General features: G+C 45.8%; 1 protein-coding gene across 1 annotated transcript in view; it reads left to right on the top strand.

The window, feature by feature from the left end:
- Positions 1–4,613: 4,613 nt before the first annotated feature.
- Positions 4,614–23,724, top strand: part of LOC129813907 (ephrin type-A receptor 4-like) — a 66,266-nt gene continuing 47,155 nt past the window's right edge. Inside the window, exons 1-4 of the mRNA XM_055866516.1 lie at positions 4,614–4,847; positions 5,760–5,827; positions 8,951–9,259; positions 9,420–9,774. Of these exons, the coding sequence (XP_055722491.1) occupies positions 4,760–4,847; positions 5,760–5,827; positions 8,951–9,259; positions 9,420–9,774 (820 nt within the window). The 5' untranslated portion in view covers positions 4,614–4,759. The remainder of the gene's footprint in view (positions 4,848–5,759; positions 5,828–8,950; positions 9,260–9,419; positions 9,775–23,724) is intronic.

The following is a 23,724-nucleotide window of genomic DNA, read 5'->3' as shown; positions in this document are numbered from 1 at the left end:
TACAGATGTAGGATCTTGTTGTGTATTTGAGTTTTAAAAAGGCTTCTGGAGTTTTTTGACTTCCACTTTGAAATTTCACTTTTGCCCTAATGAAAAAGGTATCAACCCCTACAAAAATCTCCATGAACAATAATCGACAGAATAATGAACATTTCCCATTGCTGAAGGATTATTTTCCTACTGTAGCAAACTGGCTCAAATTAAGATCCTATACTGTACATCTGCACATTACTACACACACTGACTCACAGATACCCATACATAGACCAACACGAAAAAAGTTATAATTCTATCACACACTGAAAAAAGAAAGACAGTGAAAGAGAAAGAGAGGAAGGGAAGGAGAGGGAGGGAAGGAGAGGGAGGGAAGGAGAGGGAGGGAAGGAGAAGGAGGGAAAGAGAGGGAGGGAAGGAGAGGGAGGGAAGGAGAGGGAGGGAAGGAGAGGGAGGGAAGGAGAAGGAGGGAAGGAGAGGGAGGGAAGGAGAGGGAGGGAAGGAGAGGGAGGGAAGGAGAGGGAGGTAGGGACAAATAGAGGGAGGGACAAATAGAAGTGACACACACTCCTCCTACCTTTTCCTCCTGCCTCATCCTCCTGCCTTTTCCTCCTGCCTCCTCCTCCTGCCTCCTCCTCCCGCCTTCTCATCCTGCCTCATCCTCCTGCCTTTTCCTCCTGGGTTTATAGATGACACCTGCTGCTCTTTTCTTCCTCTGTTGGCATAGTAAAAATTTTCACACACACACACATTCCTAACAGACAAATACCAGCAGATACATTATGACATAAGATTGCAAGGTGATGTGATTTTACCACTTTAGTGCATAGGCAGGAAAAGAAAGGAGGAGAGGAATCCATGCTAGACTTGATGCACCTGGAGTCTTATTCAGCCAACTCTCACCCAGCCCTTCATCAGAGCAGCCGGTAGCTCAGTGGAATCATGTCAGCTTGTGTGTGTGTGTGTGTGTGTGTGTGTGTGTGTGTGTGTGTGTGTGTGTGTGTGTGTGTGTGTGTGTGTGTGTGTGTGTGTGTGTGTGTGTGTGTGTGTGTGTGTGTGTGTGTGTGTGTGTGTGTGTGTGTGTGTGTGTGTGTGTGTGTGTGTTTCCTCAGAGTGGTGTGACAGATGCTAGCAAGCGCTAGGTCTCGACGCTACGCCTCCGGCATGTTAATGATGCTCTGTTTTTAACTGTGGGGTCTGGACACACACACATGAACATACACACACAAACACAAATATATTCTACCCTCTTTCTAAGTTTGAGTCCTAATATTACATGATAAAGTGTGTTGTCAGTTAACCCATACTCTTGTTCATGGAGTGTATGTGATAGAGGAAACCCCATACAAAAGCTCAACTAGCAACTCTTCTGTCCTCTTTTTCTTCTTCTACTTTGTTCTTAAACACCCACACATCTACATCCCTGGAGAGTTTTCTTAAGCAGGAGGAAGCGAGAGGTGAGAGAGAGAGAGCAGGAGAAAGGGGGGAGGAGATTGTGAGAGAGAGAGCGAGAGAGGGGGGGATGGTGAGAAAGATGGGTGTGAGAGAAAAAGAGAGAAAGAGGGGAGGGAGAGACATGGTGAGAGAGAGAGATGGAAGGGGTGAGTGAGGGGGGGTGGGGAAAGTAGAGAGGGGGAGATGGTGAGAGAGAGAGAGGGGGGGGGGTGAGAGAGAGGAGGGGGAGATGGTGAGAGAGAGAGAGAGGAGGGGGGGTGGTGAGAGAGAGAATATGCTTGCTGCATACGCACACAACAACACATGTCCAATATCTCTCCATACACTAGCATCCCTGTAACGTCCTCAGCGATGTGTCTACACAGCAGCTAGACCTAGATTATATATGTGTCACAACACTAAAGGGCCCTTCTGTGAACTTCTCTACACTACTGCTTCTACCACTACTTCTATTACGAGTTCTCCATTTTGTGAGTGTCTGTGGAAGGCATGAGGAGTTTGTTTGTGGTTTGAGGAGGGGGTTTGGATAGAGAGATGACTTCACTTTGGCTTCAGGGCCTCTTATGGGGGTTAGTGGGTTGGGGTTTGGTGGGTTTAGGCTTTATAGTAATTAAAGGAAGAGTATTCCTTGGGGTGCATGGTGCTCACACACACACACACACACACACACACTCACACACACACACACACACACACACACACACACACACACTCTCACACACACACTCACACACACACACACACACACACACTCACTGATTGCCTGTGTATAGTTTCACAATGGAGAGGTGTGGGCAGTATAGGACCATATGGGGCCTTATAGGAACAAAACGTGTGTGGGGGCCGAAGGCTCGGGCCACAGTGGGAGTTCACTGTTCAGACCTGGGAATCCCTCAGGAGAATGGAAACACCATCACGGCGGTCATCAATCAAAACTACACTGACATAAACGAGCCTAAACAACGGCCTGCGACTTTACCATGTCACCATGTCACCTTTGCCCTGTGGCGAGGGTCCGCCCACTGGCGCCGGTGTTCGATAGGCCCCTGCCCTCCACAGCTCAATGTGATTGGACACCGGCTCCAGAGCGAAGCCACTGCCCACTCTCGGCTAATTGGGTCTTTGTGTTTGCGCAGTCTGTCGTGGGATTGGAGGAAAATAAAGTTGTGAAAACAGCATTATGGTCAGCGGCGGTGAGTGACGGGGCGATGCGAGGCGATCTCAAAGCGCCAGATGATCTTCCTTGGTCCATTATAGTGCATTATGGGGGATGGGATGGTTTCGCCTCAGCAACCGAAACGACACAAAGACCCTCAGAGCGGGACCCTGGAGACAAACACACACACAGCACCCTGTACTAAGGGCCCCGCCCGGACCTGAGAACGGCCCCATACACTGAGATGGAGAGCTTATGGAAAAACACAAATACATTTCACATCCAGGTCTCACACACGTTAAGTGCTCCTTCTCAGTCTCTAAAATCGAGGTCAACGTGGACACATCAAACACAAACAAAAGTCACACACTCTCTCCAGCTGGACAACAAGTTTCAATATGATAAAAGACCTCTTATCCACATCTCAGACTCTCTAGGTAGAGCTCTAAACAAAACACACACAAAACTTGTGTGACTCTATTGAAAGCAATATTAGACATAGATAGTATGGAATTAAAGTAGAATTATAGTAGACTTCAACGTAGAGCTGGGTGATATGGACAGAAACCTTTATCGTGATAAATTGCCTAAATTGTGTAAATAGAACGATAAATGTAGAACATTAATGTGCACCACTGTTTTTTTATTATACTTTAATCTACAACCACTAGTTTGATGGTTGTAGCCATCAATTGTCCCATTAACAATCACACTTATTAGCAAACTTATTGTAGTGAACTATATCAGCAAGATGCCTGCGATAAGTGATCGGTATGGTCGGTTTATCGTCCCAGCTTTACTTCAAAGGTAGGTGAGATAAATGCCATACAGTTAAAACAGGCCAGTATCTATTCTCTTCAGTTAAAACAGGCTATAGTAAAGGACCATTATCTATTCTCTTCAGTTAAAACAGGCTATAGTAAAGGACCAGTATCTATTCTCTTCAGTTAAAACAGGCTATAGTAAAGGACCAGTATCTATTCTCTTCAGTTAAAACAGGCTATAGTAAAGGACCAGTATATATTCTCTTCAGTTAAAACAGACCTCTACTGAGTGTCTTTGTGCAGCAGCTCCATTGAGAGAGAGAAGGTGTGGGAGGACAGGTCACACCCCTCTCTTTGTACCTCCTCTGTGCTTTTAGAGCCTGTACAGGATGGAGTCTGCCTTTTTTTAAACAGTGTGTATAATGGCTGTGGTGTGTGCTTGACTCATTGGCCTCCCTGTATGGTCGATGTGAGGCCTTGATCTTTATGGCACAGTAGTGCACTTGTCCCATAACAGCAAAGTTGCTGGTTCAAGAGCCCACTCTGACATGTTATGGTAATAGTATCACAGTTCTTGTTATTTAGATGTCATAGCCTTAGGCTATTGAGATGCACGACCATCACCCCAGATCTCACTGCAGATTGATGTGCGTCAGGTAGGGACATGAGCAAACGACAGGGGGCGCTATCTTCCTCTAGTTTTTCTCCTCCATCCTTTTCAGTGAGGCATTGTGTTCAGCAAGAAACAAGAGGTATAAATAAGTCTTACTATTTGATGTGTTCAATAACGAATATCAATAGCCAACAGTACACAAATCCATCTATATTAAACTATTTTGTAGTTGGTTATGAATGGTTGGCTACTTTTGTTTTAAGCTCTAAGCACTTTTCTATGCAACATTTGTCCAATTCAGTCCCAAACAAATAACGTTATTATTTGTCACATAATTAATAATTTTCCTGATAAACTCGACTGTTATAGAAATGATCACGGCATATTGGCTCATTATGAATAATTGACGCAGCTGAAGTCATGACCGCTTTCTCGGGTAGGCAGTCTAGTCATGATGTTGTCACACTATTGTGACTTGTTAGAAACATCAGTAAAACAGTAAAAATATTAAAACATTACAACATAGTCTACACAAACATAACATACAATTCACAAGTTACAAAAACAAACATAAAATGGCCTGCTGTGCCAGCAAGAGAGCACAGAAGAGAAGAGACCTACAATATGCGTCAGAGGAGCGTGAGACCGCACTGTGCCACCAGCTTTCGCCTCGCGCGGAGTAGGCTGTAATTCCCACACACTCATTCATCTCCCACTGGGACGAAGCAACTACAGTCCGTGAGCGGAGCTAAACTGAGACACTTCCATACAGCGCAAATGGCTGCGAGTTTCTGCAGAACGACTTGTGCGTTTATATGGATGTTTGCAGTTGTTTCAACCGCTCGAGTATATCCACCGAACGAAGGTAAGGAGTGGAGTGTTTTTTGAGTATTTTTGGGGATTTAGGGAGGTTAACGTTACGGTTATCCGCAGTATTTGGTTAGGCTACTTGCCGTGTCTTCATTGAGGGTCCGTTTCGGTCCCTTCTTTTCGACTACTGGAAATTGATAGATCTTGTTATTTGGTAATAATAACATTTTAACGTGTTTACATATTTGGAGTAGTTTGCACATCAGTTGGTTCAGCAAGTACCAACCTGCGTTCTGTTGGATAGGCTCCGATAGATATCCAATGAGGAATGTCCCTTATCTGTCCAACCTGCGTTCTGTTGGGTCCTCTCCGATAGATATTCAATGAGGAATGTCCCTTATCTGTCCAACCTGCTGCTGACTGGAAAGCGCCGTTTTTCCTCTTTAATTTTACGTTAATCCAACAATTGTATAACAAACCTAAAATTATCATCTAAAAAATGATTTAGCCTTACCACTATTTTTCTTTATCAGGTTCAGTCTTACAGATTTGTTTTTGCTCAATTTCAATTTCATGCAGGCCGTAGCTTTTTTCAGCCTATAGTAGTTTGAACAGGGGCACAAATGAAACGTCAGACAGTAGGGTTTTCATCAGCGTTTTGTGACCTAGGCCTACCCTACTGCCTATGTTTTACGTTTTTTTCTATCCTAACCCAGGGTCATGAGTTACTAGCTACAAGATATGTTCAACGTGTAGCCCAAAATCTACATTCGTTCCAGTAAATTTAAGATAGTATTTTTATGCATTTTGTCTTATGCTCTTATGATTTATCTTATTCTAATTAATGCTGTATGAAAATGTATGGGCTCTTATTGAGCCCAAGAGTAGCAGAAAATTGACTAATTTCCATGTATTGAGACTGGGAATAGGAAATCACTTTCCTTATCTCTGTAACTGTGTGTTTCAGTGACATTACTGGACACGAGGACAGTTCCCGGGGAGCTGAAATGGGCAGCCAATCCCACAGAAGGAGGGGTGAGTGAAGACTAACCTACTTCAAATCAAATCAAACTTTATTTATCACATGCGCCAAATACAACAAGTGTAGACTTTACCGTGAAATGCTTACTTACACGCCCTTAACCAACAGTGCAGTTCAAGAAGAAGAAAATATTTACCAAGTAGGCTAAAATAAAAAGTAATAATATAGAGTAACACAATAAGAATAACAATAACGAGGCTTTATACAGAGGGCACAGGTACTGAGTCATTGTGCAGGGGTACAGGCTAGTTGAGGTAATCTGTACATGTAGGTGGGGGCAAAGTGACTATGCATAGGTAACAAACAAACAGCGAGTAGCAGCAGTGTACAAGAGGGGGGGGGGTCAATGTAAATTGTCCGGTGGCGATTTTTATGAATTGTAAGCTGTCTAATGGCTTGGGGGTAGAAGCTGTTGAGAAGCGTTTTGGTCCGAGACTTGGCGCTCCGGTACCACTTGCCGTGCGATAGCAGAGAAAACAGTCTATAACTTGGGTGACTGGAGTCTAACAATTTTATGGGCTTTCCTCTGACACCACATATTATATAGGTCCTCGTTCGCATTACCCTCTGTAGCGCCTTACTGTCAGATGCACAGCAGTTGCCATACCAGGCGGTAATGCAACCAGTCAGGATGCTCTCGATGGTGCAGCTGTAGAACCTTTGGAGGATCTGGGGACCCATGCCAAATCTTTTCAGTCTCCTGAGGGGGAATAGGTTTTGTCGTGCCCTCTTCACGACTGTCTTGGTATGTTTGGACCATGATAGTTCGTCGGTGACGTGGACACCAAGGATATTGAAACTCTCGACCAGCTCCACTACAGCCCCGTCAATGTTAATGGGGGCCTGTTCGGCCCACCTTTTCCTGTAGTCCACGATCAGCTCCTTTGTCTTGCTCAGATTGGGGGAGAGGTTGTTGTCCTGGCACTACACTGCCAGTTCTCTGACCTCCTCGAAATAGGCTGTTTAATCATTGTCGGTGATCACTGTTGTGTCATCAGCAAACTTAATGATGGTGTTAGAGTCGTGTTTGGCCATGCAGTCGTAGGTGAACAGGGAATACAGGAGGGGACTAAGTACACACCCATGTGGGGCCCCAGTGTTAAGGATCAGCATGGCAGACATGTTGTTGCCTACTCTTACCACCTGGGGGCGGCCCCTCAGGAAGTCCAGGATCCAGTTGCAGCGGGAGGTTTTTAGTCCCAGAGTCCTTAGCTTAGTGATGAGCTTTGTGGGCACTATGGTGTTGAACGCTGAGCTGAAGTCAATGAACAGCATTCTCACATAGGTGTTCCTTTTGTCCAGATGAGAAAGGGCAATGTGGAGTGCGATTGAGATTGCGTCATCTGTGGATCTGTTGTGGCTGAATGCAAAATGGAGTAAGTCTAGGGTGTTAGGGAGGATGCTGTTGATGTGAGCCATGACCAGCCTTTCAAAACACTTCTTGGCTACCGACGTGAGTGCCACGGGGCGGTAATAATTTAGGCAGATTACCTTCACTTTCTTGGGCACAGGGACTATGGTGGTCTGCTTGAAACATGTATGTATTACAGACTAGGTCAGGGAGAGGTTGAAAATGTCAGTGAAGACATTTGACAGATGGTCCGTGCATGCTTTGAGTACACGTCCTGGTAATCCGTATGGCCCAGCGGCTTTGTGAATGTTGACCTGTTTGTTCACATCGGCTACTGAGAGCATTATCACACAGTCATCCAGAACAGCTGGTGCTCTCGTGCATGCTTCAGTGTTGCTTGCCTCGCAGCGAGCATCAAAGGCATTTAGCTCATCTGGAAGGCTCGCGTCTGGGTTTCCCTTTGTAGTCCGTAATAGTTTTCAAGCCCTGCCACATCCCACAAGTGTCGGAGCCGGTGTAGTAGGATTCAATCTTAATCCTGTATTGACGCTTTGCTTGTTTGATGGTTCGTCTGAGGATATAGCGGGATTTCTTGTAAGCGTCTGGATTAGTCTCCCGCTCCTTGAAAGCGGCAGCTCTAGCCTTTAGCTCGATGCGGATGTTGCCTGTAATCTAACAATGACTACTTCAGTGACAATGTGAAGATGGACTGCATTCTACTGCACCCTCAAACTCTCTCTCTCTAACACTCTCTTTCTGTCTATTTTTTTCTCTCTCACTCTCCCTTTAAATCCTCTTTGTTGGTTTAAGTTATTGGTGAACTTGACTTCTCTCCAGACTCCTTTCCAGTCTCCCTTGGTTCATTTTATTTTACTGAACTGCTTGATTGACAAGGTCCTGGTCCCCATGCACTGAGCCCTTTGATTGCCAGAACCCCCCCCCCCCCCCCCCCCCTCCTACCCCTACCCCTCCACACACACAGACACACACTCACACTCCCGTCTTCACATCACAGTCGGGGCCAGTTTACAGCTTTTTGTTCAGATCCTATTGAACACCTCTATACACTCTCTGGCTTGCTACATCTAAAGCTCTCACCAGCAGGGTGAAGACACATTATTATTATTATTACATGGTAATAAGATGCCAATTACACATAGTTAGAAGAGTTCACCATACAGCTCCATACAACATCCTTGATAAACTATCCAAGATAAAAGCATGGAAGGTTTTGTAGTCACTGAAGCTGATTAATGATTCTAAATGATGTCGGGGCCTCCCGAGTGGCACAGTGGTCTAAGGCACTGCATCACAGTTGTTAGCTGTGCCACTGGAGATCCTGGTTCGAGTCCAGGCTCTGTCGCAGCCGGCCGCAACCAGGAGACCCATGGGACATTGCACAATTGGCCCAGCGTCGTCTGGGTTAAGGGAGAGTTTGGTCGGCAGGGATGTCCTTGTCCCATCGCGCTCTAGTGACTACTTTGGTGGGCTGGACGCAATGCACGCTGACACGGTCACCAGTTGTAAGGTGTTTCCTCTGACACATTGGTGTGGCTGGCTTTTGGGTTAAGTGAGCAGTGTGTCAAGAAGCAGTGCGGCTTGGCAGGGTCGTGTTTCAGAGGACGCATGGCTCTCGACCTTCAACTCTCCCGAGTCCGTACGGGAGGTGCAGCGATGAGACAAAACTGTAACTACCAATTGGGTACTACGAAATTGGGGGAAAAAAGGGGTCTAATAATCGGAATGTTTGTGTGTGTGTTGCCAGTGGGAGGAGGTGAGCATCATGGATGAGAAGAACATCCCCATCAGAACGTACCAGGTGTGTAACGTGATGGAACCCAGCCAGAGCAACTGGCTTAGAACTGACTGGATCCCTCGGTCTGGTGCGCAGCGCATCTATGTCGAGATCAAGTTCACCCTCCGGGACTGTAACAGCCTGCCTGGAGTCACTGGCACCTGCAAGGAGACCTTCAACCTCTACTACTTTGAGTCTAACAATGACAGAGAGCACTACATCAGAGAGAGCAACTTCCTCAAGATCGACACAGTGGCAGCCGACGAGAGCTTCACTCAGGTTAGGACTCTTGCTTCGTTATTACTCTCTCTGTCAAAGTTTCAGATCTGACGGTATGTTGGTTTGATGTTGTTTTTTCAGTGTACAAATTACCATGAGGTAACATTGTGTTGCAATGGCTATTGATAATTATTAATGATATTATTATTGTTATGATCAGGTGGACATCGGGGATCGCATCATGAAGCTAAACACGGAGGTGCGTAATGTAAAGGTCACAACCCGGAAGGGTTTCTACCTGGCGTTCCAGGATGTTGGCGCCTGCATCGCTCTGATCTCCGTTCGTGTTTTCTACAAGACCTGCCCCCTCAGCATCCGTAACCTGGCAACCTTCCCAGATACTAACACTGGAGCTGACACTTCCTCATTAGTGGAGGTCAGGGGGTCATGTGTGAACCAATCAGAGGAAAGGGAGGAGCCTAAGATGTATTGCGGCGCAGATGGGGAATGGCTGGTTCCCATTGGTGGGTGTGTCTGTAACCCGGGATACGAGGAGAAAGGTGGAGCCTGTCAGGGTAAGGCATTTGATTTACATATATTTCAATTTAATTACCACATTTTATTTGAAATTGTATCGAACTCTGAGCGTATGTGCTTAGTTGACTGAGCTAAAGTTAAGTCATCGGCTCTGAGCTCTGGAAGAGACATGGAAATAGGAGAGACTGTCGGGAACAGACGTTTTGAAGACAGTTTTATAGCACGCCATTTCTCTCTCTATTAAACACACGGCTCAATGCTTCAGTAGGGAGTGATATACAGCCGTGTGACTATTCTGACAACCTTATTTATGATGGCCATAATGATGGCAGCTATAACTTTTAGAGGCCTGCGGACCCAGCGGAGGGTGTGTGTGTGTGTGTGTCTGATAGTAGAGAAAGGGGTACCTGTCAAATTGTTCTGAATTTGACAGACACCAGGTTCTCTCTCTCCCACTCTCTTCCTCTCTGTGCCTCTCTCTCTCCATTCATACCTCTCTCTCTTTCTCCATAGTAGAGTTAATGACATCTGAAAGCAGTTTTCTTTAACAAGATTGAACTAAACCCTTGACTTTGGTCAGCTTTGATCTGAAGTTAAGGACCGGCTATTTTTAACAGTATATCCTTTCTCCCCGCTCTATTAAATCAAGACAGCCCACTCGGGACTAGAGTACTCTAGCGGTGCCAAAGTACTGTCAGACTTAATGACCTACTGGACTGAATATTACATCTTAGCATTTCCATCATGTTACTTAGCGCAGTGGTACCCAACCAGAGCTACTAGGACACCTGGGGGTACTTGGCCTATCCACAGAGGGTCCTTTTTTAAATTTATTTTTTTAACCTTTATTTAACTAGGCAGGTCAGTTATGAACAAATTCTTATTTTCAATGACGGCCTAGGAACTGTGGGTTAACTGCCTTGTTCAGGGGCAGAACGGCAGATTTTTACCTTGTCAGCTCAGGGATTCTATCTTGCAACCTTTCGGTTACTAGCCCAACACTCTAACCACTAGGCTACCTGCCGCCCCACTAGAGAAAACTCATGAGGCCATAGGCCTAATGCACATGCCATAGGCCTAATGCACATGAGGGGGTACTTCAGGGGTACTCCAGGCAGAGCAAAATTCATTTGGTGGTACAGTAACCAAAAAAGTTTAGGAACCACTGAATTAGTGGACTAGTGACCAACAGGGACGTAGAGAAACAGGGAAAGAACGAGGCAGTGAATGAGAAGAATACTTTATAGCTCTATAGAGAGCTATGAAGAAATCAAAAGGTGGCCCTCTCTCACAGCCCCGCCTGCCATTGGATGGATACAAGTTGGATAGTGGGAATGGGGGAGGCATTAATCTTCCATGTGGGCGGGAGGAGAGAAGGAGGGGATTAGTTTGTGAATGAGGGAGGAGTTCTATGAGAAGGCCATTGGTGGATTAAGTCATTAATGACAGCCCAGCCTCCCAATTGTTGCTGTGTCGCAGTGTTAGAGGGGGTGCATGGGGGGGGGGGGGGGGGGGGTGAACATGGAAGAGGTTCAGGGTTACCGCCCTCCCCTAATCTTTATCCCCCACCTGTGTACCTCCCCTGCAACCCCTCTAACGCTCCGACACAGCAACAATTGGGAGGCTGGGCTGTCAGTGACGCCTTATGCCACCAATGGCCTCCTGATAGAACTCCTTCCCCATTCACATACTAATCCCCCCCCCATTAAGAGCAGGGTCATGTCTGCTCTAAAAATTGCAACATTGCCGCAAAAAATTGAAGTAGGGAACTAGTCTGTCGGCATTAAAGACTATAATTGGTTAAAGAAAATTGTGATAAATCAAAAAGTATACCAGTTTCATTTAAGGACCAAAAAATGGACAGCTGTGCCATATAGATTGCAAAATAGTTGGGAAGAGATTTCCGACGTACCGATTCCATGGTTTATGTATGAATTGATACTCAAAACTATGCCGGATTCAAAACTTAGAAGTTTTCAATGTAAATTATTATACAAAATTCTTGCAACCAATAGAATGTTATACAGTATAAATGGGGGATAAAGCCTATCCATCTCTGCAGATTTTGCTGCAAAGAGACAGAATCATTAGATAATTTGTTTTGGTACTGTCCATACAACAAGATAACTAATGTAAAACATACTGTGTCCGTAAAACGTATATACTGTATATACTACCGTTCAAAAGTTTGGGGTCACTTAGAAATCTCCTTGTTTTTAAATGAAAGCACATTTTTTGTCCACTAAAATAACATCAAATTGATCAGAAATACACAGATATTGTTAATGTTGTAAATTACTATTGTAGCTGGAAATGGCTGATTTCTAACAGAATATCTACATAAGCGTACAGAGGTCCATTATCAGCAACTATCACTCCTGTGTTTCAATGGCACATTGTGTTAGCTAATCCAAGTTTATCATTTTAAAAGGCTATTTGAATTAGAAAACCCTTTTGCAATTATGTTAGCACAGCTGAAAATTGTTGTTCTGATTAATGAAGCAGTAAAACTGGCCTTCTTTAGACTAGTTGAGTGTCTGGAGCATCAGCATTTGTGGGTTCGATTACAGGCTCATAATGGCCAGAAACAAATAGCTTTCTTCTGAAACTAGTCAGTCTATTCTTGTTCTGAGAAATGAAGGCTATTCCATGCGAGAAACTGCCAAGAAACTGAAGATCTCGTACAACGCTGTGTACTAATCCCTTCACAGGACAGCGCAAACTGGCCCTAACCAGAATAGAAAGAGGAGTGGGAAGCCCCGGTGCACAACGGAGCAAGAGGAAAAGTACATTAGAGTGTCTAGTTTGAGAAACAGACACCTCACAAGTCCTCAACTGGCAGCTTCATTGAATAGTACCCCCAAAACACCAGTCTCAACGTCAACAGTGAAGAGGCATCTCCAGGATGCTGGCCTTCTAGGCAGAGTTCCACTGTCCAGTGTCTGTGTTCTTTTGCCGATCTCTTAATCTTTTCTTTTTATTGGCCAGTCTGAGATATGGCTTGTTCTTTGCAACTCTGCCCAGAAGACCAGCGTCCCGGAGTCGCCTCTTCACCGTTGACATATATTTGTATTTGTATTTTATTTTTTATTTAACTAGGCAAGTCAGTTAAGAACAAATTATTATTTACAATGACTGCCTGCCAAAAGACCTCCTGCGGGGACGGCGTCCTGGGATTTAAAAAAAATACAATATAAATATAGGACAAAACACACATCACAACAAGAGAGACACAACACTACATAAATAGAGACCTAAGACAACAACATAACAAGGCAGCAACACATGACAACACAGCACGGTAGCAACACAACATAACAACAACATGGTAGCAACACAACATGGTAGCAGCACAACATAACAACAACATGGTAGTAACACAACATGGTAGCAGCACAAAACATGGTACAAACATTATTGGGTACAGACAACAGCACAAAGATCAAGAAGGTTGAGACAACAATACATCATACAAAGCAGCCACAACAGTCAGTAAGAGTGTCCATGATGGAGTCTTTGAATGAAGAGATTGAGATAAAAATGTCCAGTTTGAGTGTTTGTTGCAGCTCGTTCCAGTCGCTAGCTGCAGCGAACTGAAAAGAGGAGCGACCCAGGGATGTGTGTGCTTTGGAGACCTTAAACAGAATGTGACTGGCAGAACGGGTGTTGTATGTGGAGAATTAGGACTGCAGTAGATATCTCAGATAGGGGGGATTGAGGCCTAAGAGGGTTTTATAAATAAGCATCAACCAGTGGGCCTTGCGACGGGTATACAGTGTTGACCAGTTTACAGAAGAGTATAGAGTGCAGTGATGTGTCCTATAAGGAGCATTGGTGGCAAATCTGATGGCCAAATGCTAAAGAACATCGAGCCGCTCGAGAGCACCCTTACCTGCCGATAAATTAAATTTCGTCTCCGTAATCTAGCATGGGTAGGATGGTCATCTGAATCAGGGTTAGTTTGGCAGCTGGGGTGAAAGAGGAGCGATTACGATAGAGGAAACCAAGTCTAGATTTAACTTTAGCCTGCAGTTTTGATATGTGCTGAGAGAAGGACAGTGTACCTCTAGCCATACTCCTAAGTACTTGTATGAGGTGACTACCTCGAGCTCTAAACCCTCAGAGGTCGTAATCACACTGGTGGGGAGAGGGGCATTCTTCTTACTTAACCACATGACTTTTGTTTTGGAGGTGTTCAGAACAAGGTTAAGGGGAGAGAAAGCTTGTTGTACACTGTTTATATATGTGTGTGTGTGCGTGTGTGTGTGTGTGTGTGTGTGTGTGTGTGTGTGTGTGTGTGTGTGTGTGTGTGTGTGTGTGTGTGTGTGTGTGTGTGTGTGTGTGTGTGTGTGTGTGTGTGTGTGTGTGTGTGTGTGTGTGTGTGTGTGTGTGTGTACAGTGCCTTCAGAAAGTATTTACAACCCTTGACTTTTTCCACATGTTGTGTTAAAAAGTGGGATTAAGATAGATGTGATTGTATTTTTTTGTCAACTATCTACACAAAATTCACAATTCTTCCAGCTCTGTCAAGTTGTTTGTTGGTCATTGCTAGACAACCATTTTCAGGTCTTGCCATAGATTTTCAAGTAGATTTAAGTCAAAACTGTAACTCGGACACTCAAGAACATTCATTGTATTTTTGGTAAGCAACTCCAGTGTAGATTTGCTTTGTGTTTTAGGTTATTGTCATGCTGAAAGGCGAATTCATATCCCGGTGTCTGTTGGAAAGCAGACTGAACCAGGTTTTCCTCTAGGCTTTTGCCTCTTTCAGTTACTTTTTATATAAAAAAACCTCCTTAGTAATTGCTGATAACAAACATACCCATAACATGATGCAGTCACCACCATCTGTGAAAATATGAAGCGTGGTACTCGGTGACATGTTGTTGGATTTTCCACAAACATAATGCTCTGAATTCAGGACATTAAGTAAATTTCTTTGCAGTTTTACTTTAGTGCCTTATTGCAAACAGGATGCATGTTTTGGAATATTTTTATTCTGTACAGGCTTCCTTCTTTTCACTCTGTCGTTTAGGTTATTATTGTGGAGCAACTGCAATGTTTCGTCTTCAGTTTTATCCTATCATAGCTATTAAACTCCGTAACAGTTTTAAAGTCACCGTTGGCCTCATGGTGAAATCCCTGAGTGGTTTCCTTCCTCTCCAGCAACTTAGTTAGGAAGGAAGCCAATACCTTTTGTTGTAACTGGGTGTATTGATACACCATCCAAAGTGTAATTAATAACTTCACCAAGCTCAAAGGGATATTCATTGTGTTTTTTTCCCACCTACCAATAGGTGCCCTTCTTTGCGAGGCATTGGAAAACCTCCCTGGTCTTTGTGGTTGAATCTGTGTTTGAAATTCACTGCTCGACTGAGGACCTTACAGATAATTGTATGTGTGGGATACAGAGATGGGGTAGTCATTCAAAAATCATGTTAAGCGCTATTATTGCACACAGAGTGAGTCCATGCAAATTATTATCTAACTTGTTAAGCACATTTTTACTCCTGTGGAGTCACTGGCCTATACACCAAAATATGGAAAAAGTACTTTCTGAATGCACTGTAGGAGAGAGAGATGTGAATTTGTAAGATGTGTCCAAGTGTGAGAGAGATGTCAGAGAGATATTATCGCTGTAATTCACTCCTATCTACCTTCAGAGCACCCAACAGAGCATTCGGCATTTGGTTGTGTGTATTTGTGCATGTGTGGAAGAGAAATAGAGAGTGAGATGGAGTTAAAGTGGGACAGAGAGAAAGAAAGCAGGCTGGAGAGAGATTGTGGGTGCAGATAGCCGTACTGAGTGTGTAATTGCAGTAGACATCTCATCACGTCTGTCATAATTATAAGCAGATGTGGGACTTGCCCAGGTACTCAGCTGTGTGTGTGTGTGTGTGTGTGTGTGTGTGTGTGTGTGTGTGTGTGTGTGTGTGTGTGTGTGTGTGTGTGTGTGTGTGTGTGTGTGTGTGTGTGTGTGTGTGTGTGTGTGTGTGTGTGTGTGTGTGTGTGTGTGTGTGTGTGTGTGTGTGTGTGTGTGTGTGTGTGTGTGTGTGTGTGAGTGTGTGCATGCTTCTCTCTATGTGGGAGAATCCTGAATACATGATCATCACCTGTCCAGTGAGAGAGGAGAAAGAGAGAGAGATATGGGGATGAGATAGATGTATAGAGTTAGGGGGTGGGAGAACGAGAGGAGGGAGTGAAAAAGCAACATTCACAGTAAAGGTGCCCTTAAATTTCTGTCATCTTTGTAATTTACATATTCTTTTTTTTACACAAATGCAAATCCAGATAAAATGCTAATCCAGCTCTTTACATAGTTGTGTGTGTACTTCTGTGTTGGTTTCTATAACCTGTCTCTCACTCTTTCTCTCTCTCGAAATAGTTAAAATACAATAGGGAAAATAAATAAATATGGGTTTTATTTACAATGGTGTTTGTTCTTCACTAGTTCCCTTTTTTGTAGCAACAGGTCACACATCTCACTTCTGTGATGGTGGTATTTCACCCAATACATATGGGAGTTTATCAAAAATGTGTTTTGGAATTCTTTGTGGGTCTGTGTAATCTTTGGGAAATAGGTGTCTCTAATGTGGTCATACATTTGGCAGGAAGTGCACCTCAGGTTCCACCTCATTTTGTGGGCAATGTGCACAATAGTGTGTCTTCTCTTAAGAGCCAGGTCTGCCTATGGTGGCCTCTCTCAATAGCAAGACTATGCTCACTGAGTCTGTACATAGTCACAGCTTTCCTTAATTTCTGGTCAGTCACAGTGGTCAGGTATTCTGCCACTGTGTACTCTCTGTTTATGGCCAAATAGCGTTCTAGTTTGCTCTGTTTTTTTGTTATTTCTTTCCAATGTGTCAAGTAATTATCTTTTTGTTTTCTCATGATTTGGTTGGGTCTAATTGTGTTGCTCTGTGGGGTGTGTTTGTGAACAGAGGGGACTCACATATGTGATTGACCAGCTCGATTCGGTCTTATGAAGCAACATTTGTTTTTTACATTGGATAAAAGTAGAGACTCCGAGCTAGAAAATGTTATATCATACACTACAGTTGAGGAACAAAGGGAAAGTAATTATGCTTTGAAAGTTGATACGCTTGTAACCTCACTTTTGAGAAAATGGCCCTTGAATTAGTTTGTAAATTCAATCTGGAGTGCCAGAGTGCGCTCTGTGCGTTCATAAACTCAGAGAGTTGTCAGATTGTTGGTAAGTTCAAAGCGTTTCGCTCTCCGAGTGTTCAGAGCGCACACTGGATGCTCTGGCCAAGAGTAGAGTTGATCCGAGCGTTCTGTCCTAACAACGGCAGTCAAGCACCCAAGCTAACTGGCTAACTTTGGCTAGCTTGCTAGCTACTTCCAGACACAAATGAGAACACCTCACTGTGGCCATTTTAATTGTCCTATCAGAGGTAGTTAGGCTGTTTTTATGTCATCCAGAGCAGTGGTGACTGTAACTGTGCTGCTGGCAACAATTGAATTACTATTTTTTGCCAACGTTTACTGACACCGCCCATATTCAACGGGTGTTCGGAGTTCGTAAATTGGTCAGTTATTCTGCGCTCTGGCACACTCAGACGAGAGTGGTCTGCAATCGGAGTAGATAGCCAGAGCAAATTTTCCAGCTACGTCTATCGACAGTTGTCGCAGTGACATCATGAACATTCTATTGAAATGGTTACTTGCATAGTAGAGTCTTTTGTTTAGACAAGTAGCTAGCTAAACAATGAAACATAATCCCAACTCATAATGTTACTATCCTGCACGAATCTGCAGGTAGCTAACCAATAAGGTTCAGTGTTATCTAGCTAACATTAAGCTATAACTAAATTAAATTTCAAATCAAATTTATTTATATAGCCCTTCTTACATCAGCTGATATATCAAAGTGCTGTACAGAAACCCATCCTAAAACCCCAAACAGCAAGTAATCCAGGTGTAGAAGCACAGTGGCTAGAAAAAAACGCCCTAGAAAGGCCGAAACCTAGGAAGAAACCTAGAGAGGAACCAGGCTATGAGGGGTGGTCAGTTCTCTTCTGGCTATGCCCGGTGGAGATTATAACAGAACATGGCCAAGATGTTCAAATGTTCATAAATTACCAGCATGGTCAAATAATAATAATCACAGTAGTTGTCGAGGGTGCAACAAGTTAGCACCTCAGGAGTAAATGTCAGTTGGCTTTTCATAGCCGATCATTGAGAGTATCTCTACCGCTCCTGCTGTCTCTAGAGAGTTGAAAACAGCAGGTCTGGGACAGGTAGCATGTCCGGTGAACAGGTCAGGGTTCCATAGCCACAGGCAGAACAGTTGAAACAGGAGCAGCAGCACAGCCAGGTGGACTGGGGACAGCAAGGAGTCATCATGCCAGGTAGTCCTGAGGCATGGTCTTAATAATGCAAATGGCTCTGAGATACGAATAATATTACTACACAGAACATACACATAACATTAACTAACGAGACAGCCAGCTAAGGTTAGCCAGATAGCTAACAGCGCGTTTGAACTTGAAATGAAAATGAATTTCTGACAAAATAGAAATGTGTAATATCTGAAAATGTTGCTAGCTAGACTATTTTACCTGTATACATCCTCCCTCTCTGTCACAGATACCATGGTTGCCCTTAGTTTGAAGATGTAATCTGAATATCCTTCTGTGTGTTCTCTTTTCAAATCCCTCTTATTCTAGTCCATTTGTGACGGTGGGTGCAATTGTAACCTATGCCATCTACCTGAAATATGCACATTTTTCTAACAAAACCTATCCCATACCATAAATATGTTATCAGACTGTCATCTGATGAGTTTTTTTCTTGGTTAGGGGCTATAAATATCTTAGTTTAGCCGAATTGGTGATAGCTACTGGTGTTGGTGGACAAATAAAAGATGGTGGATTATGCTAATGTGTTTTTAGGTAATAGATTTACATCTTTACATATTGTGTCTTCCCTGTAAAACATTTTAAAAATCGGACATGTTGGCTGGATTCACAAGATCTGTGTCTTTCATTAGCTGTATTGGACTTTAATGTGTGAAAGTTAAATATTTTAAAAAAATATTTTTTTTGAATTTCGCGGCTCTGCCTTTTCAGTGGGGGTGGGGGGGGAGTGCCGCTAGCGGCACCCTCATCCTAGACAGGTTAATATTTGCAATCAAACGCCTGAATGTTCTCCATCTCCTTAGCTATCATATTGTAATTCCACTGGGCATTCCACTTTTTTCAAAACTCGGTCCTCCAGAAAGTGGAGAACAACACTTTTGCAGTTCTACTACGGTACTTGATATCTTTAAAAAAAAAGCTGCATTACAAAGGAATACCAACACATACTGACCAGCTCATGTTATAAACAGAAGCGAGCTACATGGCAGACCAATCCAAACTCATCTCTCGGCATTTCCAGCCCATCCATTTTCTCAGCCAATCATGGCTAGCGGGAGGGTTCCTGGCTTTTTCTGTGGCTAAACCAACTAGGCTCGTAATTTAACAATTGTATTCGTATTTACAGATGGCATGCAAGTTTGTTATTAAGACACATGTAAGTTCACATGTTCCAGAAGGCATTTCTTCCAAAAAAACATGTTTTGATTTCTAAAAAAAGTTTACATTCAAATGGAGTGCAACATACGCTTAGTTTCATATGTGCTTACGGGACTCTTGTCCAGGTTCATATCTCTGTAGGTGAAGGCCCTTCTTGCCTTGTCTCTCAGATTGTTCATAGCTTTGTGCAAGTTACCGTACCCCTCCCAGTCCACGAGGTGTGATGTTTAGGCTGTGGTATGTATTGTTTTTTGTGTGCTCTAGGGCAATGGTGTCCTAGATGGAATTTATATTTGTGGTCCTGGCAACTGGACCTTTTTTGGAACACCATTATTTTTGTCTTGCTGAGATTTACTGTCAGGGCCCAGGTCTGACAGAAGCTGTGCAGAAGCTGCTGTAGGTCCTCCTTGGTTGGGCACAGAAGCACCTGATCATTGACTTCAGATTATAGTAGGGTGAGGCCTGCTGCTTCAGACTGTGCTAGTGCCCTCGCCAATTTGTGGATATATATGTTGAAGAGGGTGGTTCTCAAGCTGCATTGTCACAATTCCAATGGTGAAATGAAGGAGTCAGGTGCAGAGAGCAGGGTAGTTCTGAGCAAGTGGAATTTAATATTTCAACCAGAAATAATCTATGAGACGGCTACGCCACACAACAAAGGGTGCGTCAAAAATACTGTCCAACATAAATAGGACAGGATCCACGATACAAAATCACCACCACAACAAACAGAATAACAAGCCCGCACAAAAGTCGGCTGGCCAACTGGGTTTAAACAACACCCTAACCCTAAACACAAAACAGGTGTAACCAATTAGACAAACCTAAATGAAAACAGAAAAGGGGATCGGTGGCAGCTAGTAGGCCGGAGACGACGACCGCCGAGCGCCGCCCGAACGGGAAGAGGCACCATCCTCGGCGGGATTCGTAACAGTACCCCCCTCCCGACGCGCGGCTCCCGCAGTGCGCCGACCCCGGCCTCGAGGACGACCCGGAGGGCGAGGAGCAGGGCGATCCGGGTGGAGGCGGTGAAAGTCCCTCAAGAGGGACGGATCCAAAATGTCCCCCACCGGTACCCAGCATCTCTCCTCCGGACCGTACCCCTCCCAGTCCACGAGGTACTGCAGGCCCCTCACCCGGCGTCTCGAGTCCAGAATAATTCGTACCATGTACGCCGGGGACCCCTCGATGTCAAGAGGGGGCGGAGGGACCTCTGGCACCTCATTTTCCTGAAGGGGACCAGCTACCACCGGCCTGAGGAGAGACACATGAAACGAGGGGTTAATACGATAGTAAGTGGGAAGTTGTAACCTATAACACACCTCGTTTATCCTCCTCAGGACTTTAAATGGCCCCACACACTGCGGCCCCAGCTTCCGGCAGGGCAGGCGGAGGGGCAGGTTTCGGGCCGAGAGCCAGACCCTGTCCCCTGGTGCGAACACATGGGCCTCACTGCGGTGGCGGTCAGCGCTCCTCTTCTGCCGTTCACTGGCCTGCCTGAGAGAGTCCTGCCAGGTCTCTCTAGAGTGCTGTACCCATTCCTCCACCGCAGGAGCGTCGGTCTGGCTCTGATGCCACGGACCAGGACCGGCTGGTACCCCAGTACGCATTCGAAGGGCGACATGTTCGTTGATGAGTGGCGGAGTGAGTTCTGGGCCAACTCTGCCCACGGAACGTACCTTGCCCACTCTCCTGGCCGGTCCTGGCAATACGACCTCAGAAACCTACCCACTTCCTGGTTCACTCTTTCCACCTGCCCATTACTTTCGGGGTGATACCCAGAGGTGAGGCTGACCGAGACCCCCAGACGCTGCATAAACGCCCTCCACACCCGGGACGTGAACTGGGGACCTCGATCAGATACGATGTCCTCCGGCACTCCGTAATGCCGGAAGACGTGGGTAAATAGATCCTCCGCAGTCTGTAGGGCCGTAGGGAGACCAGGCAATGGGAGGAGACGACAGGACTTAAGGAACCGATCCACAACGACCAGAACAGTAGTGTTCCCCTGAGATGGAGGAAGATCAGTCAGAAAATCTACCGATAGATGAGACCATGGCCGTTGTGGAACCGGGAGGGGTTGTAACTTCCCTCTTGGTAGGTGCTTAGGAGCCTTACTCTGTGCGCATACCGAACAGGAGGAGACATAGAGTCTCACGTCCTTAGCCAAGGTGGGCCACCAGTATTTCCCCCGAAGACCCCGCACTGTCCTCTCAATCCCCGGATGCCCCGAAGAAGGTAGTGTGTGAGCCCACCAAATCAATCGATCACGGACACCAAGCGGTACGTACGTAAGGCCAGTCGGACACTGAGAAGGCGCAGGTTCTACCCTCAACGCCCGCTCGATATCCGCGTCCACCTCCCATACCACCGGGCCACCAGCCAAGAGGCTGGAAGGATGGGAGTCGGATCGATGGGCCGGTCCTCGGTGTTATAGAGATGGGACAGCGCGTCGGCCCTAGTGTTGAGGGAACCTGGTCTATAAGAGATCGTAAATCTAAAGCGTGTAAAGAACATGGCCCACCTAGCCTGACGCGGATTCAGTCTCTTCGCCGCTCAGATATACTCCAGATTGCGGTGGTCAGTCCAGATGAGGAAAGGGTATTTAGCCCCCTCAAGCCAGTGTCTCCACACCTTCAGGGTTTTTACCATAGCTAGTAACTCCCGGTCCCCCACATCATAGTTCCGCTCCGCCGGACCCAGCTTCTTAGAAAAGAAAGCACAGGGACGGAGCTTCGGTGGCGTGCCCGAGCGCTGTGATAGCACGGCTCCAACACCAGCCTCGGACGCATCCACCTCCACTATGAACGCTAATGAAGGGTCCGGATGCGCCAACACGGGAGCCTCAGTAAACCGTGCCTTCAACTGGTTGAAGGCTCCCTCTGCCTCGGCCGACCACCGTAGACGCACCGGCCCCCCCTTCAGCAGTGAGGTAATGGGAGCCGCCACTTGGCCAAAACCCCGGATAAACCTCCGGTAGTAATTGGCAAACCCTAAAAACCGCTCTACCTCCTTTACCCGTGGTCGGAGTCAGCCAATGACGCACGGCGTTAATGCGGTCACACTCCATCACCACCCCTGAGGTGGAAATGCGATAACCCAGGAAGGAAACGGCTTGTTTGGAGAACACACATTTCTCAGCCTTGACGTATAGGTCATGCTCCAGCAGCCGCCCAAGGACACTGCGCACCAGGGAGACATGCGCGGCGCGTGTGGCAGAATAGATCAAGATGTCATCAATATATACTACCACACCCTGCCCGTGCAAGTCCCTGAGAATCTCATCTACAAAGGATTGGAAGACGGCTGGAGCATTCTTTAACCCATACGGCATGACGAGGTACTCATAGTGGCCTGATGTGGTACTAAACACTGTTTTCCACTCGTCTCCTCCCCAAATACGCACCAGATTATACACGCTCCTGAGGTCCAGTTTTGTGAAAAAACGCGCTCCGTGGAATGATTCCACCGCCGTAGCGATGAGAGGTAGTGGATAACTAAATCCCACTGTGATTGAATTGAGACCTCGATAATCAATGCACGGGCGCAGTCCTCCCTCCTTTTTTCTCACAAAAAAAGAAACTCGAGGAGGCGGGTGACATGGAGGGCCGAATGAACCCTTGTCTCAGAGCTTCCGTGACATATGTCTCCATAGCCAACGTCTCCTCCTGTGACAATAGGTACACGTGACTCCTGGGAAGTGCAGCGTTCTCCTGGAGGTTTATCACGCAATCCCACCATCGATGAGGTGGTAATTTGGTCGCTTTTTTCTTACTAAAAGCGATAGCCAAATCGGCATATTCTGGGGGAATGCGCACAGTGGAAACCTGGTCTGGACTCTCCACCGACGTGGCACCGATGGAAACTCCCACACACCTACCTGAACACTCCTCTGACCACCCCTGAAGAGCTCCCTGTCTCCAGTAAATGAGAGGATTGTGAATGGATAGCCAGGGAACCCCCAACACCACTGGAAACCCAGGTGAATCAATAAGGTAGAAACTAATCTGCTCCCTACGATCCCCCTGCGTTACCATGTCCAGCGGAATCGTGGCCTCCCTGATCAGCCCTGACCCTAGCGGTCGGCTATCTAAGGAGTGCACAGGGAAAGGAGGGTCTATCTGCACCAACGGAATACCCAACTTACGGGCTAGTCCGCGATCCATAAAACTCCCAGCTGCGCCTGAGTCGACTAGCGCCTTATGCTGGAGAGAGGGGAAAAACGCAGGGAAAAAAATAACCAAAAACATGTGACCGACAGGAAGCTCTGAGTGAGTCTTGTGCCTACTCACCTGGGGTGGCCGAGAAGTATTCCGCCTGCCATCTCTACTCCCAGAGGCACTCCTCCATCACCGGTCCGAAGTGTGTCCTCTTCGGCCACAATAGGTGCAAGAGAAGCCACCTCCTCCGGCCCCCCTAGATGCAGCCCCTCCCAACTCCATCGGAGTT

Source organism: Salvelinus fontinalis, chromosome 17 (genome assembly GCF_029448725.1).
Source record: "Salvelinus fontinalis isolate EN_2023a chromosome 17, ASM2944872v1, whole genome shotgun sequence".
NCBI classification, from domain to species: Eukaryota; Metazoa; Chordata; class Actinopteri; order Salmoniformes; family Salmonidae; genus Salvelinus; species Salvelinus fontinalis.
Note: the sequence above shows the minus strand (reverse complement) of the source record. Positions and strands in the feature narration are given on the sequence as shown.